This window comes from Salvelinus sp. IW2-2015, linkage group LG19 (assembly GCF_002910315.2).
Source record: "Salvelinus sp. IW2-2015 linkage group LG19, ASM291031v2, whole genome shotgun sequence".
In the NCBI taxonomy this organism is placed as follows: Eukaryota; Metazoa; Chordata; class Actinopteri; order Salmoniformes; family Salmonidae; genus Salvelinus; species Salvelinus sp. IW2-2015.
Genome location: NC_036859.1, coordinates 19,530,871 through 19,550,979, shown reverse-complemented (window position 1 = coordinate 19,550,979; position 20,109 = coordinate 19,530,871). Strand labels below are relative to the sequence as shown.

Genomic DNA, 20,109 nt, shown 5'->3' with positions numbered 1-20,109 from the left:
GCTGGTAGAAATTAGATCAAACTGATTTGTTTGCCTGCATTAAAGTCCCCGGCCACTAGGAGCGCCACTTCTGGATGAGCATCTTGTTTGATTATGGCCTTATACAGCTCATTGAGTGCGATCTTAGTGCCAGTATCGGTTTGTGGTGGTAAATAGACAGCTACAAAAAATACAGATATAAACTCTCTTGGTAGATAGTGTGGTCTACAGCTTATAATGAGCTACTGTAACTCACGATGGGTAATACCTCGAGACTTTCATGACATTAGACATCGTGCACCAGCTGTTATTGATAAGTAGATACACATCACCACCCCTCGTCTTACCGGAGGTAGCTGTTATGTCTTGCCGATGCACGGAAAACCCAGGCAACTGTATATTAGCCGTGTCGTCGTTCAGCCACGACTCTGTGAAACATAAGATATTACAGTTTTTAATGTCCCGTTGGTAGGATAGTCTCGAACTGAGCTCATCCAGTTTATTCTCCAGTGATTGCACGTTGGCCAAAAGAACGGATGGTAGAGGCAGGTTACCCACACGCTGACGAATTCTGAGAAGGCACCCGGATCTGCGCCCCCTAGATCTCCGTCTTTTCTTCATGCGAATGATGGGGATTTGGGCCTGGCCAGGAGCAACAGTATATCCTTAGCGTCAGACTCATTAAGAAATWATCTTTGTCCAGTATGAGGTGGGTAATTGCTGTTCTGATATCCAGAAGCTCTTTTCGGTCATAAGAGACGGTAGCAGAAACATTATGTACAAAATAAGTTACAAACAATGCGAAAAACACACAAAATAACACAATTGGTTTGGAGTCAGCCATCCCCTCCGGTGCCATTCTAGTTCTTCTCCTGACGTCACTTTTCTGAATGCTTTTCCGACATGACTTCAGTCAAATAAGACTTCGGTCAAATTTCTCACAAAATACAAATATGAAGTGATATGTCGTATTGGGACTTTTACTTGGAAGGATGAAACCAATCAGAATGTTTAACAGCAACCTAATTATGTAATGTTCCCTTTAAAATTCTGAGAGGAGGATGAGCTGTCATGATGGAATCTTGACAAGGGCCCTTGAAACACAAGACCCATTTGAAAAGGGGAAGTTTTTAAGGTCAGTCAATCAACCATAATATTTCAGTCAACTGTAATCAATGCCTGACTGGGAAACTAGGGGTTAATGAATCTGATGTTTTTGGAAGTCTTGAATAAAGATTATCTGTGGGTAGGAGCTAGCCTATAATGGTTTGACTGCGGGTGGAAAACAGTGATAAAAGTGGTGTCTGGACCAAGCATCATGGGAAATAGGCCCACTGCATCACACTCAAACAAAGACACTGTAACGGCTTTCCTCTTCATCCGAAGAGGAGGAGCAGGGATTGAACCAAAATGCAGCGTTGTGTGATGACATAATTTATTTACACAAGACGAAAAAACAAACTATACTTGAATAATTAACAAAACAAATAAACGATGTAGACAGACCTGGACGACGAACTTACATGAAACACGAAGAACGCAATAACAGGAAAACTGACTACATAAAACGAACAAACAAAACCGAAAACAGTCCCGTGTGGCGTAACATACTGACACAGGAGACAACCACCCACAAACAAACAGTGTGAAAACACCTACCTTAATATGGCTCTCAATCAGAGGAAATGAAAACCACCTGCCTCTAATTGAGAGCCATATCAGGTCACCCTTTAAACCAACATAGAAACAGAAAACATAGACTGCCCACCCAAACTCACGTCCTGACCAACTAACACATACAAAACTAACAGAAAACAGGTCAGGAACGTGACATAACCCCCCCCTCAAGGTGCGAACTCCAGGCGCACCAGCACAAAGTCTAGGGGAGGGTCTGGGTGGGCATCTGACCACGGTGGTGGCTCAGGCTCTGGGCGAGGTCCCCACCCCACCATAGTCAATCCCAGCTTACGTCTCCCCCTTAGAATGACCACCCTCATCTTACACCCACTTAATTTAAATGTTAACCTTAAGATAAGGGGCAGCACCAGGACAAGGGGCAGCACCGGGATAGAGAGATAGCTCCAGACCGAGAGGTAGGTCAGGATAGAGAGGTAGCTCAGGATAGAGGGGCAACTCCGGACTGAAAGACAGCTCCGGACAGAGAGCTCACTACTGTTTCAGCCAGGCTGTCAAGTCCCCAGCCAAGTCCCCTCTGTGTGTCTCTTAATTTGATGTTTTGTCAAACTGAGTATCTATTAGTTCCTTTCGTGTCAATCTAAAAGTGAAACAATAGGTTCTCTGAAGTGGTTGCCTTCTATAGAAAGTCAATGTTTCTACCACTGAAGTGTTCTCTGCATAAAGGCCAAAGGTCACCTGTCTAAAGAGGAGCTTCCTCAGTTTACTATGGTACGCTTTGATTGGAGGCTTGTACTATTTCAGCTTTCAGTTAGTTCACAAAATCAGACCTGTCAAAATGTTTGAGTTTAACCAATCACATTATACATAAAGCTAGAGGAAATGAAAACCACCTGCCTCTAATTGAGAGCCATATCAGGTCACCCTTTAAACCAACATAGAAACAGAAAACATAGACTGCCCACCCAAACTCACGTCCTGACCAACTAACACATACAAAACTAACAGAAAACAGGTCAGGAACGTGACAGACACAAACACACTGGCTCCTCTGTAAATGGACACTAACCACACATTGAGACACTATTGGGACAAATTATGGTCCTGTTTTGACAGAATACAATGTCATGTGCCTTACTCAACCCAAGTTGGTCAACTAACAATGTGAGTCCTGTGAATCTCCCTGAAGTCTTCAGACACAGCAACAGCAAGAAGTTTGGTGTAATAATACTGTGGATGAGAATCTGTTTCTTTGGATCTGCAGGTGGATGATACTCTTGGTTTGAGTTAACGGATAAGGTAACATATGCCACCACAGACATTTGACCTGACCTGACGTATTAAGGGGGGAGTAGGCAAGTCATTAGCAACTCTTAAGGTCTTTCAACCCCAGAACACACTTTGACGTCACTATTACTACTTTGGGGATAAGTGTTGTTATGGAAATGCTGGGTTACTACAATGGTGAATCAACATGTTTGCTAAGAAGTGTTCCATCTAATGTTTTGACAGGGTTTTACCATAAACCGGAGCAGTTTAATCGTTTTTGATTGGGAATACTTTGGTATAATCAGCCTAAATGGTTCATAGTGACCCCACAAAGATGAGTCTCCACCAGAAAAATGTTGCACAATACACACACAACACGATTGTTACTGAACATGCAATCAAGTTAGAGCATTCCATTGGTTGTATGATTAGAGAGACTTTCATAAATCCCACACAACATTTTCCGCTGCAGATTCTATTCAAAAGGATTCCACGGCGAGAGAGACAGAGTTTAGTGCTTAAGAGGTCAAATGGTTAATTGAAAATCAGAACGAGCTTCTAGCTCATTGTTTGTCTGTAAATTGAATTGAGAATTACAATAAAAGGATTACTAATTAGTTTGTGGATGAAATCCCTTCTGGGTTAAAGTATGTATACAAAAGAGACACAGAATATTCTGTTGTGTTGGCCCCTTGATGCCATACTAGGCTATTATTGCTATTATGTGCCAGACAGCCAGGCGTGTTTCTTAATGTGTCTGTTCTGTTTTGAGATTGGAAAGATGTGATATTGGGGGATGTAGGGGTAAAACAATATGAACGTGTTTTCTTTTCTCCAACGTGAACAGCATTTTTCACTCTGAAACCACAAAACCTGGCTGTTAATTCTATACCTCTACCCAGGTTTTCAGCCACCTTGCTGACTGACCCCCATATTGTTCCAAGGACTGTCTGTCTCTGATGGAAAAGCTACAAAATAGTTTTTTCATCCCACTGAGCACACCTAATGAAAGAGACAGGTAGGGGGTCTGGGAGGTAGCACCACTCCACTGAACACACCTGATGAAAAGAGGTAGAGGAGGGGCTGGGGAGGATGGGGAAACAGGACGGCATCACAGAGGAGTAAAAGAAAGCAGAGAGAGAGAGAGAGGGAGGGAGGGAAAGAGAGAGAGCATCTGGCGCCACTCTACTGAACACACCTGATGCTACTCATGCTGCCGGTCTCAGATCCTAGCTTGCATCGCTCCAGTTGGGTGGCGACAATCTGCCGTTCAGCTTCCAGCTCTCGAGTCAGCCGTTCAAATTGCAGCTCCTGTCGAAAGACATGAAAAAGGGATTGTCAGTAAGCATACCTGTATTGTGCTACATAAGATCTAGCTTACTGTATGTATTCATGCAATTATGCTTAAGAAGATTGACAATTCAAATGTTTCGAAACATCCAGTGAGTGTAAGCCTAAATCATATACAGTGGGGTCCGAAATTATTTACACCCTTGAGGAAGATGAGCTAAAATTACTGTATAGCATAAATAATTCAAATAATTAGCTATATTGTATGCCCCCCAAAAAAAGGTTATTTTATATTAATACAATTGCTCAGAGAAAGAGATTTTGTTGAACAAGTAAATAAAAATTGCCACCCATGTTTTCAATACCTTAACAATACCTTACCTTGTGAGGATAACGGCACTGAGCCTTTCTCTAAAATGTTTTATGAGATTGGAGAACACACTGGGAGGGATCTTAGACCATTCCTCCATACATAATCTTTCCAGATCCTTGATATCCTTCATCTGTGCTTATGAACTGCCCTGTTCAATTCAAACCACAGGTTTTCAATGGGGTTCGAATCCAGAGACTGAGATGGCCATTGCAAAATATAGAGCCTTCTGGCAGAGGCAACCAGGTTTTTGGCTAAAATGTCCTGGTACTGGGTAAAGTTCATGATGCCATTGACCTTAACAAGGGCCCCAGGACCAGTGGAAACAAAATAGCCCCATAACATTAGATCCACCACCATATTTTACAGAAGGTATGGAGTTATTTTCTGCTTATGCATTCTCATTTTGACACCAAACTCACCACCGGTGTTTCATGCCATCTGACCAAAGCACCGGTTCCAATCCAAGTGCCAATGCCGTTTAGCAAACTCCAGACGTTCACATTTGCAATGGCCATCCCAGTCTCCGGACTTGAAACCCATTGAAAACTTGTGGTTTTTGAATTGRAGAGGGCAGTCCATAAGAGCAGATGAAGGATATCAAGGATCTGGAGAGATTATATATGGAGGAATGGTCTAAGATCCCTCCCAATGTGTTCTCCAATCTCATAAAACATTTTAGAAAAAGGCTCAGTGCCGTTATCCTCGCAAGGTGAGGTATTGAAAGGTAGTGAAAACAGAGGTGTCAATAATTTTGACACTACCTTTTTTAGAGGAAAAAAAAGTATTGCTTCTTAAACAACCATCTCTTTCTCTGAGCAATTAAGATAATATAATTTCCCAGTTATTTGGAGCATAACTCAAATACTGAGCTATATTTTATACAGTCATTTTTGCTCATCTTTATCAAGGCTGTCAATCATTTCAGACCCCACTGTATATTCACATTTAGAGATGAAAACACTCATAGAATAAAGGTGCTCTCTAGAACCAAAAAGGGTTCTTCAGCTGTCCCCATAGGAGGACCCTTTGAAGAACCCTTTTTTGGTTCCATGTAGAACCCTTTTCCTCTGACACCATGCGGTGTCAGAGGAAAGCCCAAAAAATTGTCAGAGACTCCAGTCACCCAAGTCATAGACTGGTTTCTCTGCTACCGCACGGCAAGCGGTACCGGAGCGCCAAGTCTAGGACCAAAAGGCTCCTTAACAGCTTCTACCCCCAAGCCATAAGACTGCTGAACAATAATCAAATGGCCACCAGACTATTTACATTGACACACCGCCTCCATTTGTTTTCTACACTGCTGCTACTTGCTGTTTATTATCTACAGTGGGGAGAACAAGTATTTGATACACTGCCAATTTTGCAGGTTTTCCTACTTACAAAGCATGTAGAGGTCTGTAATTTTTATCATAGGTACACTTCAACTGTGAGAGGCGGAATTTTTAAAAAAAATCCAGAAAATCACTTGTAGATTTTTAAGTAATTAATTTGCATTTTATTGCATGACATAAGTATTTGATACATCCGAAAAGCAGAACTTAATATTTGGTACAGAAGCCTTTGTTTGCAATTACAGAGATCATACGTTTCCTGTAGTTCTTGACCAGGTTTGCACACACTGCAGCAGGGATTTTGGCCCACTCCTCCATACAGATCTTCTCCAGATCCTTCAGGTTTCGGGGCTGTCGCTGGGCAATACGGACTTTCAGCTCCCTCCAAAGATTTTCTATTGGGTTCAGGTCTGGAGACTGGCTAGGCCACTCCAGGACCTTGAGATGCTTCTTACGGAGCCACTCCTTAGTTGCCCTGGCTGTGTGTTCGGTTGTTGTCATGCTGGAAGACCCAGCCACGACCCATCTTCAATGCTTTTACTGAGGGAAGGAGGTTGTTGGTCAAGATTCGCGATACATGGCCCCATCCATCCTCCCCTCAATACGGTGCAGTCGTCCTGTCCCCTTTGCAGAAAAGCATCCCCAAAGAATGATTTTTCCACCTCCATGCTTCACGGTTGGGATGGTGTTCTTGGGGTTGTACTCATCCTTCTATTCCTCCAAACACGGCGAGTGGAGTTTAGAGCAAAAAGCTCTATTTTTGTCTCATCAGACCACATGACCTTCTCCCATTCCTCCTCTGGATCATCCAGATGGTCATTGGCAAACTTCAGACGGGCCTGGACATGCGCTGGCTTGAGCAGGGGGACCTTGCGTGCGCTGCAGGATTTTAATCCATGACGGCGTAGTGTGTTACTAATGGTTTTCTTTGAGACTGTGGTCCAGCTCTCTTCAGGTCATTGACCAGGTCTGCCGTGTAGTTCTGGGCTGATCCCTCACATTCCTCATGATCATTGATGCCCCACGAGGTGAGATCTTGCATGGAGCCCCAGACCGAGGGTGATTGACCGTCATCTTGAACTTCTTCCATTTTCTAAATATTGCGCCAACAGTTGTTGCCTTCTCACCAAGCTGCTTGCCTATTGTCCTGTAGCCCATCCCAGCCTTGTGCAGGTCTACAATTTTATCCCTGATGTCCTTACACAGCTCTCTGGTCTTGGCCATTGTGGAGAGATTGGAGTCTGTTTGATTGAGTGTGTGGACAGGTGTCTTTTTTACAGGTAACGAGTTCAAACAGGTGCAGTTAATACAGGTAATGAGTGGAGAACAGGAGGGCTTCTTAAAGAAAAACTAACAGGTCTGTGAGAGCCGGAATTCTTACTGGTTGGTAGGTGATCAAATACTTATGTCATGCAATAAAATGCAAATTAATTAYTTAAAAATCATACAATGTGATTTTCTGGATTTTTGTTTTAGATTCCGTCTCTCACAGTTGAAGTGTACCTATGATAAAAATTACAGACCTCTACATGTTTTGTAAGTAGGAAAACCTGCAAAATTGGCAGTGTATCAAATACTTGTTCTCCCCACTGTATGCATAGTCACTTGACCCCTACCTACATGTACAAATTACCTTGACTAACCTGTACCCACGCACATTGACTCGGTACCGGTACTCCTTGTATATAGCCTCGTTATTGCTATTTTATTGTGTACATTTTTTATTATATTATATTTTACTTTAGTTTATTTGGTAAATATTTCCTTAACTATTCTTGAACTGCACTGTTGGTTAAGGGCTTGTAAGTAAGCATTTCACGGTAAGGTCTACACTTGTTGTATTCGGCGCATGTGACGAAGTTTGATTTGATTTGAAAAGAGTTTTACCTGGAACAAAAATGGTTCTCCTATTGGGACAGCCACAGAAACCTTTTGGAACCTTTTTTTCTAAAAGTGTAATAACTTGTGTTGATGTCAATGGTAGATTAGGCAGACACTCTTATATAAAATGACTTCCAGTAGTAAGTTCAAACATTTTCGTACTGGTCCCCCTTGGGAACCATACGCAAAACCCTACCGTTGCAAGCACCATGCTCTACCAACTGAGCCACACTGGACCATGAGCCACATGGGACCAAACTACAGTTGCCAAACAAAATCACAAATCAGCACCTTCGCAGTGTGCTACACCACTGCTTATAGCTATAAGTCAACTATAAGAAATCTAAGATGTGTCAAATAAATGATATCCAGCTCAGGGCTCCAGCTATGCATTTGGTTTGCTAACTTGCTAGCTAAGTGGCTAGATGTCAAGATCAAGCTTCTTGGTTACAGCAGAGACATTCAATCCCTTCCTGGATCAAGATCCCTGTTGTCCCTTGTTTTGTGCGTAAAATAAATAATAATTGCGCCCCCTGTGTACACTTCCGGTAATACTGTATACCCTGTTATGGTACAGAAACGGTATGACGGTATGAACATCTGGATACCGCCCAACCTTACATCTGAGCAGCCAGTCTCATTTAGGGCGCTTTCACATATCCCCTTATGATCCGGATTCTGGAGCGTTTGGTACCCTGATCCGCACTATAAAGCATGTGAAACGCAAATGAACCCTGACTGAAATGAATCCTGGACCTGTGTGAGTAATGGGTCCAAGATCCAAGAGTAGCAGTTTTTGTGACCTGGCAGCGCGAGTCGCGTGGAACTTTTTTGCCCACTTTAAACAAGCTAGCTCGCTAACATCACGTAGAATGTGCGTCTTGCTAATCGCACCCTGAAAATCGTTATTTTCAGGTCTTGCGAAAGCAAAAACGTATTCTGTTGAATTCTCACAAAAGCTCCAGGAAACCGAACCAGGGTACTGAATTTCATATGTGAAAACGCCCTTAGTCTCAGGCAACTCCAGTCAATACAAACTGTCCACTTCTTTTGTGACAATGCTGAAATGAGTCCAGTGCCCACAAGGTCAAACACTCTCCCTAGAGCAGTTTATCTAAATTCTGCTACAAAATGTATCACCTGCTATTTTGGGCAAGAGCCCAGAATATAAGGTCCACAGAAACATGCCATTGAACTGGATGAAGAAGGATCCATCCAACTCTTTTTAAACCGACTCTGAGCTATAGCATCAAAGAGCTACAAGTGTCAGTAGACGTGCATTTCAATGTAATTCTCTTTGTATAATAGTTGCATTTACATAACTGTGTATATGCAAGCAACTGTAAACTGTTGCTATTGTCTGGCCTAGTTATCTTCCAATATGCATATTTTGCATAACTTTATAAAGAACTAAACTTTGTGCTGATAAGATGCAGTAGGCTATATATTTGGATAGAAGTAACAACAAGTTTAAATGAGCCAGMAAAGTTTAAGGCCTTTTTTTTTGTTATATCTGGGAGCAAAATGACAGAAATCCATCAGAGTTCCAAACAACAAAATCACTGACCTTACTATTCCCTCCAAATGTGGCATAATAACCAAACACCTGTTACTGCCAAAAGACTATTGGAATTTAAGTTAACAAAGCCATACCTTCACATGGACCATACTTCAGAGAAAGCACCAACCACACATAATATCCCACTTTTTTCTCCATCCTCAACATGTCTAGAAGTTCTTCTGTCCTTATTGAGAAAACTCCATTAGAGAAAATGGCAAGCCCAGTAGTGACTGCCTCCAAGCAGTGAAGAATAGGAGTTCAGCCAGGCACAAAGGTCTCCATGGCAACAGAGAATTTAGAACCTCTTTGGCATTATTTATGCAACATTGCATCACAAAAGGACCCTCCCACCAGTCTGCCTGCCAAATCCTGCTGCTCTCCAATCACTCTTTTGACTGCTCCTCTCCTCAACACCATCTGCGCCCCCCGCTGAAAAAGCAGAGAGAGGGTAGCGGGCGGAGTTGGGGAGGGGCAGGGTGAACGGAGGGATAGGTAGGGAGGGGGGACAGAGTGGGGTGCTAATTGGAAAGCTCCAAAGACTCGCAGGATTGTGAATGTATATGGAAGTGTTGTGGGGTTGAGGCAGCAGAAATGTCTCCTCCTCCCTTTCCCCTCTTCTCCCTTTCCTTTCCTCTGCCCCTCATTTCCTGTCCTCCCCTCTCCTCTCTTCTGACCATAGCTCTGAGTTGTGCTCTCCAGGGAGAGACAGTGACTGTTCTGCCTCAGTGCCACTCTTTGGGCTGGGCTGCCTTGCTTAGAAGGTAGTACACAATACAGCAGCATGTCATAGCCAGCCACGGTTTAAATATAGCTTGGTAAAAAAGACACACAAGGATCTGCCATGGGAGAGAAGAGAGGGCCACAGAGGCTTGGGATGACAGTCACAATTTGCTTCCTGTTACTCACCACTTTAAACACTGTTTATTTCTAATCTGTATGAAAAATACATTTGGGTATATGATTGAGAAAAGTATTGAATGAAAGTACTTTTGTTCAAATGAAAACTGATAGAGCTCAAGGCAGTTGAGAGAGAATAGAGTGAATAACTTCGCTTTGCATATGAGAAGCTTTGTTATCTCCTCCCAAACTAATTTCTTTATTTAAATAGTCATTGGGTCAGTATACCAATTCTAAACCATGTTCAGAATTCGAATAGCCACACTTAAAGGGATAGTTCACCCAAATGACAAAATTACATATTGATTTCCTTACCCTGTAAGCAGTCTATGGACAAGGTATGACAGAAATCCATGCTTTGGTTTGTTTAGCTTCCCTGTCACTGTATCATTCAAGTCATGGGACCGATATTAGCATTTTTCCGCATCATGTCCAAATTATCCGAAAGTATCTAAAATTGATTGTGAAGCTCAACAAAGTCACTTATAGATTATATCGGTCCCATGTCCCATTATATCGAWTAAACATTATATCGGTCCCATGACGAATGGGATTTGTGCCACAAATCTCAAAACATTAGCATTTGGAAACAGTGCCAGGGAAACTAAGCCGAAGCATGGATTGCTGTCATACCTTATCCATATACTGCTTACAGGGTAAGGAAACCAATATATACTTTTGTAATTTGGACTATCCCTTTAATCAGATACTGAAATAGAAAGTATTCTGGAACTTTAAGACATGGCTAAATTGGTTAGCAGGACATTTCCGTATAATTGTTATTTTAAATGTAACCTTAATTTAACTAGGCAAGTCAGTTAAGAACAAATTCTTAGTTACATACTGTGGAACAGTGTAGAATACTCTGATTTTCAAATGTGTGTGTGTGGTAGAACTGAAGAAATACCCTCTAAATACTATAATTAACTAATTTAAATGGGCAGACTGTTCAATTAAAACCTTGCCTGATAATTGCATTACAAGAAAATCAAGTATACTTCCAGCCCATTACCAAGGACAAGAGGGAGAAGGAGAGGGAGATGTATGCCCAATAGCTTGCAAACAGTACACCCCTGAAAACACCATTAAACCTATTAGTTGGTAGAATAAATGACTAGGGGACAGAAGATGGGAAATTTGCAGCTTCAGGAAACTGTGTGGTCCTAGCTGTGTGGTCCTCAAGTATAATTGCCTAATTGTGCCCTGTGGTACCAAGACTGACATTTTAACTTTTTCAGAGGAGACAATTTGATTACAAAATGTCACCCTGGGTATGCCTCACAAGTTATTTAGTTTTTTTAATCCCATTTCTAAAAAGCCAGAGGTTAACTTAAGGAGTACCCTTTAACAGAATAAGCCTAGTGCAGGATTGGTTGGCTGGAGAAGATTCTGGAAGTACTGAGTTCATCTATTCAAAACACCTACTGTAGGCCTACAAAAACTATACCACACTCGTATGAAGCTAGGGAGTCCTACCAAACAATATTTAACTAACTCAAAATATGAAATATAGTGAAACAAAGTACCCTATTAAAGGATAATTGTATTAGCTGGACTTGAGTTGAGGCAGGAATTATGAACTAGGAACCTATGGGCTTTAAAATCCTTGGTTTAAATACTCCTGTTGAGACAACATTTCACTACTGCTGTATACCCACTCCTCAGCTGAGTAATGCAGTGCTGGCTTTCATATTTCAGATGTGTCTAATGCTTCATTCTGATTTGCTAGAGCAACTGTACGCCTCCATGCCACTCAAACTGCCCTTCTACCTCTGTCATGGTTGTCTGACTTACTCATTCAAGCCAGGTGCAGAGCCAAGACAGTCACACAAGTTCAATTTTCACCGTTCATCCCCCTCGAGTCAACTGACAAAAAAATACTGTCTTAAACACTTTGCAGTTTGAAACAAAGGAAATGGAAATACGTGAGCACTCCATATCCCTGTCTTATTCCCCAAAACACTCAAACTGAATACATATTTCATCCGTTTCAAAATCCCTTCTTATAATACAGTACTATGAAATTATAAACCCTGTACACGCAGTATCTGACATACAATTGGTTGAGTTAAGTCCCTGCATGACTGATTAGCTAGCCATATGTCAGCCCACTAACAATAACAACCCAGTCATCCATGAACCTCATATAGATCTTTACTATCTGAGCTCAACATTCACTCACAGCCAAGTCATGAGTCTCCATATTGAACCTTTGGTTTGACATGACTGGTATATGTTAAAAGAGCAGTACTGTAATACCCTGAATGCAACGTCTCAAAGAGTCAAATTGGGTTATTATAACTGCTTTTATTTATAAGCTGTGGCCTAGTTGATGGCAATTCAGTCTCTAYAACTTTATAACTCTATAACTTTATTTGAGAACGTCCTATTCATTATAATAGTCTCCTCTCCGCTAAGCCCAAAGCAGCCCACATTCTAGAATGTTACAAATTAGAGTGACTTTCACAAGACTTAATCATTTCCATTCATTATTTCATGACCAAAGGCTGCTGAAATGACTTCACTGCATTTGTTTAAACATCCATTAAGTCTTAAGAGGTGACCACGATTAAGAGAGCAGATTAGCATTCTCTCTCTTTCCCCAATTCAAATAACGTCTGAATATTCTAGCTAAATGCATTCCTCATATTGCTGTACAAATGATTGCCAGATGTTTGATATGCCAGTACTCTGAATAAGATGACACCGATTTGCATTCTCGTCTTGCCCTCACGTATACGCTACTATACATCTAATGGCTTTGGCTGGTTTCATTTGCTGTCTGTGGCCTGCTGCTGACCATTGTGAGAGGACAAAATKAGGCATCACACGTTGGCTTGTACATCACTACTTCAAACTATGGTCACTAGCAGATCCAAATGAAGCCCAATCATAAGCAAGCATGGTGGAACGTTAATCTAAATATCATTGGGGACCAAAAACAACGTCACACCATAACGTACTAGAACCATCCCCAGGCTATAGGTTAAAGTCCAACACACTCCCCAAGCCCCCTTACTGTTGTCAAAAGCCAACCGACCCCATTACTGAAAAATGTAGTGGTACCTGTACTGGTAAATCCATTGTAGGGCTAAATACACAATGTATCGTCACACGTTAAACCTTTTGCTGACTGATGCTGTTTGCCATCTAGTGGTGGGGTCATAAACTATTGACCATAATACATCATTAACACTGCCTTTCACTATTACACAATTGGAGGTACAGTATATTGTAAGATAAACAAACATATCGTCGCTGTCTGATGAAAAYCTCATCTCCAAAACAGAAACTTTTCAGGAATTGGAAAAAATGTCCATATTTTCCTGCAGTCAAATGACCAAATCGTCTTCTATTGGCCTCATGGGTGGAATGTTATTAACATTTTCATGATTTACATAATTAATAAAAAATGTTGGGGGGCCTTGGTGTTTCTATGTCAAATGGTTTTGTTATATTTCAGTGTTCTGTGATGTATAAAAAGTGTGATATTGAAATGTTCAGAGTACATTGCGGGGAGTTACTGCTTTCAATAAAAAAAAAAWWTTTTTAAAGAAGAAACATTTGCAAAATTGGAGTTATGAGGTCTAATACCAAACATTAAATGTGGAAATGAATGTAAGAAGACATGAAAATGCATATATTCCTAATCGTAGAGCTTTTCCTAGTGTTGAACCCAGTCATAATGTTTAACCAGTGGTTGTTCACACTTGACCTCCCTCCTCTCACTGCTCCACAATGCACAGGAAGTAGACAAATCCTAATTGTGCCCACCATTGAATAGCATCAACAATGAAAATGTCTGCCTTTTTATTTGTATTCACACAACTATCCGAATGCTGTCAACAGAAAAATAAACAAAGAGCTGTGACTGAGGTGCACTGGCTTAAATAAACGCAAGCTTGTGGAGGTCTGCACACACAGGGACACACACACACTCGTGCCTCTCTGTATGCAGGCCTTTAGGCTTTTATTTTTTACCCCCCTGATAGGGCCATTAGTATGTCCCAGAGCAGCCCCATGGGTCCGTGTGATGTGTGGCAGTGGCCCACTTTACCATTCCACAGCTTGTCCTTTTCTCTCTTGCTTAAAAGAAAGWKGAGTGTCAGTGTAACCACTGTCATGATGCAGGGGATTGGCTCATTCCCATCTACACACATGCTCTTGGTTCTACTCCAAAATGGCTGCCTGCTGTGAGCTAATAGGCTATATTTTACTGCTGGTGAGGAATATCAGTAGCATGCTTCCATAATGTAACTGCAAGCCAATTATATTCTATTGAGCACAATCTCTTATAAAACTGAACCTAGTTTTGCACATTCTACTCAATAACAATGACTTAGTTACTATATTATACAGATATGTTATTGTGAGCGATAGCGACATTTCAAACGAAAGGCATAAGATTAAACCGGCCTACCCAAAGTCTCTATAGAGTCTCCTTATAGTGTCACCTGCTAATCAGTGTGGATGTTAGTCTGTCCTCTGCACCAGACACACACAGAATACAAATGGAACCAATTACTTATGTCTTTATACCTCACTGCACCCCTGCAGAACACTGACACATTTACTTCAACATCAAATAGGATGGATTTCAGGCACTGAACAGGATCTTATGATGAGAAATGTAATAAAGAAGCTGGTGGTGATGGCAATATAGCTGAAGCAATAACATACTTCATATTAGGTTGCCATCAGGTACAGGGACATTTAACTTGAAAACCATTTTTTCCCCCACATATTCTTCATTTGTCCCCTTTTGATACAGTCCCACAAAATTGCGCATTCAAATTTCATTCAAGTTTTCACAATGTATTACTTTCAATCTCCTGATGCCTAAGATCAAGCAAGAGCAAAAACACTGATTACATGATATGTTTTGCATGGAGGGCCTTGGTCTCGCTCTGAAAGTCACCCATGTACGGTACACACAGAATTAACATGGAAGGCCTTACCTGTTCCTTGACAGAGGCCAGTATGGCCGACGTGGTCTCTGTCTCGGAGCCGTCTCCATTAGAGGCGTTTAGTACTGGGCTCAGCATGGTGAAGTTCTAAGAGTCAGAGGTTGCGTCGGGAACTGGCATAACTTCTGAAAGGGAAAGGATTAACAGTCAGCATTAGAAGGGGGACATCATCCACTATGGGAGAGAATGCAGAAATTGTTCAGTTATGATATCCATCACTTAACTTTCATGAAACAGTTTGAATCCATTGACATTTCTCATGTTGGTTCGTCACAAATCACCACAAAATATATTACTGTATTCTATAGTTTCGCTTATACCTCTCTCAATTTCTATCCCTAGTATAATGAGAACTTTCTGTAATCAAGGGTAGTTTGCAAGGTAGAACATCTGGATACAAATATACTAATCTGATTTAATAAGATTGTGGATATAGCTAACACTTGTAAACGATATCAGTCATATATCATAATCTGCCAAGTAATCATCTGGACGAGAGCATGTACTAATGATTCCAGTGTGTATGTGTGTAACAATGACTCTACCGCCACTGAAGGAGAAGGGACCTAAATCTCCAGATAATCCTAATGTAGTGAGAGAGCAAATAATGGCCATGACAACAACACAGATGACAGCTTCTAAAAGCTGATGAAAGCTTGTCAAAATTGATCCTTCCCATCCCTGTCTCTGTGCGTGGCAGTCACTAGATCACCCAGTCAGTCGTGTTGAAGGTAAGGGAAAGTCGACCGCAGCCTGGAAGCAGACAAGAGCTAGACTATTCTGGGATGCTGCCAAGCAACAAGCCCTGCTGGACACTGCTAACATGGCTGACCAGAATCCTTCCCTTGTCATCCATTTTAGTGTTCCTCTCTCTCTCCTGCTCGGTCTCACTCCMACCCCCTTTCTCTCTCTCTCTCCCTTGACCTAGTTCAGTGCTTCCTCATCTCTCTTCCAGTCTGTGAGTTCTAAACACTGGCCGCTTATCTGACAGAATGTCTTCTCTTGCCACTGTTTCCTCCCTCCTGGGTCACCACACCTAATGTCATCCTCATCTTTCATTAGCGTGGACCTCTGCCTCAGTTAAATACTAGCATGATAAATGAATTTGCATTCAGTGCTACACAAGGATATTCATAGCAAGGGCTTTTAGAATTAAAGTAGGATTATCCAAATTGATTTATTTGTCATAAATAGTGAAAACAAAATAAATTCTATGTCCCCACCAGACGCTCTATTTTACCATCTGTGCAGACAGAATGGGTTGTAAGGAAACATGAAAATGGATTATACTGTAAGTTAATATGTCAACATACCCCCCAGGGCTGGGAATTGCCAGGGACTTCACAATACGATATTATCAAAATACTTACGTGCCAATACGATATGTTTTGCGATTTGATACTGTGATTTTTTTATATGCGATTCCATGGTCCAAACATATTGCACACCATATGTCTGCTGCAGAGGGACAAGAGAGAGCCATGAGAAAACTAGTTTTGATCAGTCATGGAAATTAAAAAGTGGGGAAAACAAATTGACTCCYTATTTAAAAAGAATTTGGAAAACAAGATGGCGTTTTGGTGCAGGTACAGACAACTCGCGCAAAAATAATATTGCGAAATTGTCAATATATAATATCTTGAAAAAGAATATCCCGATATGTAACTGTATCGATTTTGTTCCCCATCACTAATACCCCCTCTAAGCATCGAACGCCTTTTAAATTAGGATGCTGCAGCCATTTCTAGGTCAAACTTCCAGCCTGTGACCAGTCCTAAGTATTGACCAGTACAAATCAGCTTTACCAGTAGCAGTCCAGCAAAATCTGTGCCAGTACATAGAGACAGGAAGTGAGGGTATGGATGAATTAGGCCTATATTTTGATGTGTAAGTAATCTTAAGATATCCATCTGCTTCTGATACTATCCGTAATTAAACATYGAGAATAAACATAATCGCTTTACCCTCTTATCACAGTCCAAGACAAACAATGCTTTGTTTAAATGCATCAGCATATCTGTACACAATGTTAAGTCATCACAATACTGTTGTCCGTCTCGTTCCATTTATTTTACTGTTCGCAGACTTCTTGCTGCACAAAGTAAAGCAGCATTGATTGTAAGTTCCAAAGATATCAGTCCAAGCCAGACGACGTACAATTGACAATGTATCTCCGTTAATACAAAGCGAACAAAGATTAATTCCTATTCCCACTGCTTCCGACCGAAGAAAAAAATAAAAATAAAACTTAACCAACTCTGTACGTGACCACAAAGGAATGTATGTTTATGGAGTGTATTTGATGAAGTGTCCCCTGTTGTCTCATTAAAACTTTGTGCAACATTTATTTTGCATTGGTAGTCATCCGTGGATCTGTCTAGACACTTTCCCTTCACTTAATATTTTAAATACAGACTTCCGACATAAAGAGTCTAACACAAGTTCATTACCATCAAAAGGCTCCTGTCAAGATGTCAAAGGAGACCTATCTAAGTTWAAAAAAATGTCTGTTTAGTAATGGACTGCTTAACCTTACACCAGGCACGCAATATTGATTCACATTTTGTATTCTCAATGTTACTTGAGGATGGTTTTGGCAACTATAAGAATACACTCTGGGCTTTTAACCACGACAAATATGCATTATTCATGGTAATAGCCAAGGAATACACTYGCAAAAAGTACCAGAGAGAATTGGTGCTGGCTTTCTGCTTTTTTACCCAGCACAATATGTATGATGCATGCCCTCGATGAGAGAGGAAAGCAATTGCCTGAGAGAATCCTACAGTATAGTCAGTAACTGCAGAGGCTGCAGGCGGGAGATGCTGGGGAATGCAGAAACCACTGACAGGTTATCAGTCTTCAGGTGCAGAGTGCCAAATGCGGCATTATTTTTTATAATCCCATAACGCCTTGAACAATAAAGACCTCTGAAATCGTCAAACTTTCCCTGCATGACATTTGAGAAGATACAATTCTTGCGGAATAGCAATTCCGTATTATGCAATGTTGTGATAAAGACCTCTGGGTGCAATAGAGTGTAATATTATCAGGTTGGCAAAAATATCTGAGAGGGAAGCCATTTGAGGCTATTGATTAAAGCTCTCTGGGCAGTATCATGCCAGTATGATGGCTTCGAAGCCATCTGCAGATTTAGACACACCAGTGGCTACAGGTAGACAGCAGGTAAAAAGGCCTTTTCAAAAAAAMAWWWTTCTACCTCTGAATTTTTATKTTCTAACCTTCACAGCTTTTATATTCTAATACATTTATGAAACCACCGTTGGACATGCAGAGATGTCCATGGTAACATCAATTCTAAACCTACGGTAAGTAGTGACCATGGGGCTTCACCCCAGTGATAAGCTGAAGAGACAGTACATTTGACATCTCTACTGTAGTACACCAGTCTGTAGGGCCTAGCTGTCAGCCTACAAATCCTTTCTACCCTCCATCACTGACTTGACAGAATTGGGTGGTAGTTGAGAGCAAGACACGGTTTCCCACCATATTAATTCACTCACACAACAAACAATATGAGATCTGTGATCACTTTGCGAAATGCAGGCAGGAAGCAGGAAAGCAGCATTTCTAAAGTATTTGGGTCGATGGAGTTAAACTGGCCCTGGCTAGCAGTAATGACATTGGGGGAGCCGCTATACTTCTCAGGAAGTTGGTCGGGAGACTTTTCCTACACGCCTCAAGTCTGTTCAGATGAGGGAGCGGGAAAAAACTGCAGCTATTCCGGCATAAAAAAATAGCTAGGCATGGCACACTCAACAACCCCTTCAACTTTTTTTATCCCAATCTCTGGTTTGGGACATCTGTCAACAGTGAGAATTGCAGTCCAATTACATCCCATTAAGACAGACTGTTCCCTCCGGAGTTAACACACGTGTTTTTCCGCTAACCAAAGACTCACCTCAGCACATTTTGTTCGACCGTTGGGATCTCAGTGTTCGAATAAACAAAAAGGGGGATGGTTTGTTGCAATATATTGTCTGTAAGCGTCCACTTCAGATGGAGAGTATGGCCTGCTGTGTAGTGATGCCCTCTGACACTAATTAATTGGGCGGGAACATGAATATAGAATTGATGTAGGGTTGTTGCGGTGTGAAATGAGAACTTGAAGCATACTGTATCTCAATTAGCACTATAGGGGACAGAAAAATACAAATTCACGACTGACGACCAGGATACTAATGAGACTCACTGACATTAGTATCACGTTCCTGTGACAGACCAGGTATAAGTCATTTTATGACCATAGTCTGTCGTTTGGCTTCTTACAGAAAATATTAACCTCTGATGAAAATGCGCTATACAAATGTTTTCATGAGGAGGTTCAATGATAACAAGCTGCCACAATAGTTCCGGGGTCTACATGTTGATAGGTTAGGTTTATAAAGATTTTGGCAAACTTACTAACATGATAGGCCTCACAATGCCCAAAATGTGCTGATGTCTTCTCTGGGTTGTTGACATTTTAATGTCAACATTTAATGTCAACAACCCAGAGAAGACATCAGCACAAGAAGGGCCGGCTCTAGCCTTTTGGGGGCCCTAAGTGAGATTTGATTGGAAGTTTTAAAGTACATTTCCTGCAATTCTACACATTCTGCAATGGGGCCCAGAGAAGTTTTTTAAAGCAAGTTTTCTGCAGTTCTACACATTTTGCCGTGGGGTGGAAATAAAGTTTAGCAATTTAATAACACATTTCATGCAATTCTACACATTTTTCCATGGGGCAGAGAGATATTTTTGCAGTTTTAAAGCTGATTTCCTGTAATTCTCCCCCTTTTGCCATGGGGTGGAGATTTTCTTTGTTTGTTTTAAAGCTAATTTCCTGCAATTCTACACATTTTGTCATTACTTATGCAATGTTAATAATATCTGTGTGAGAGTGACTAACAAAAAAAATGGAGA

The 20,109-nt window shown here is 41.2% G+C and overlaps 1 protein-coding gene across 2 annotated transcripts in view; it reads right to left on the bottom strand.

Moving 5' to 3' along the window:
* The window catches only part of LOC111979248 (catenin delta-2-like), a 107,851-nt gene that overhangs the window by 76,023 nt on the left and 11,719 nt on the right, over positions 1 to 20,109 (bottom strand). The window contains exons 2-3 of one of the 2 annotated variants that reach the window (XM_024009652.2): positions 15,175 to 15,308; positions 4,082 to 4,194 (exon numbers count right to left, since the gene is read on the bottom strand). In XM_024009652.2, the coding sequence (XP_023865420.1) occupies positions 4,082 to 4,194; positions 15,175 to 15,261 (200 nt within the window). In that variant the 5' untranslated portion in view covers positions 15,262 to 15,308. Of the gene's footprint in view, positions 1 to 4,081; positions 4,195 to 9,411; positions 9,700 to 15,174; positions 15,309 to 20,109 lie in introns of those variants that run through there. The other variant, XM_024009653.2, reaches the window with a different exon arrangement.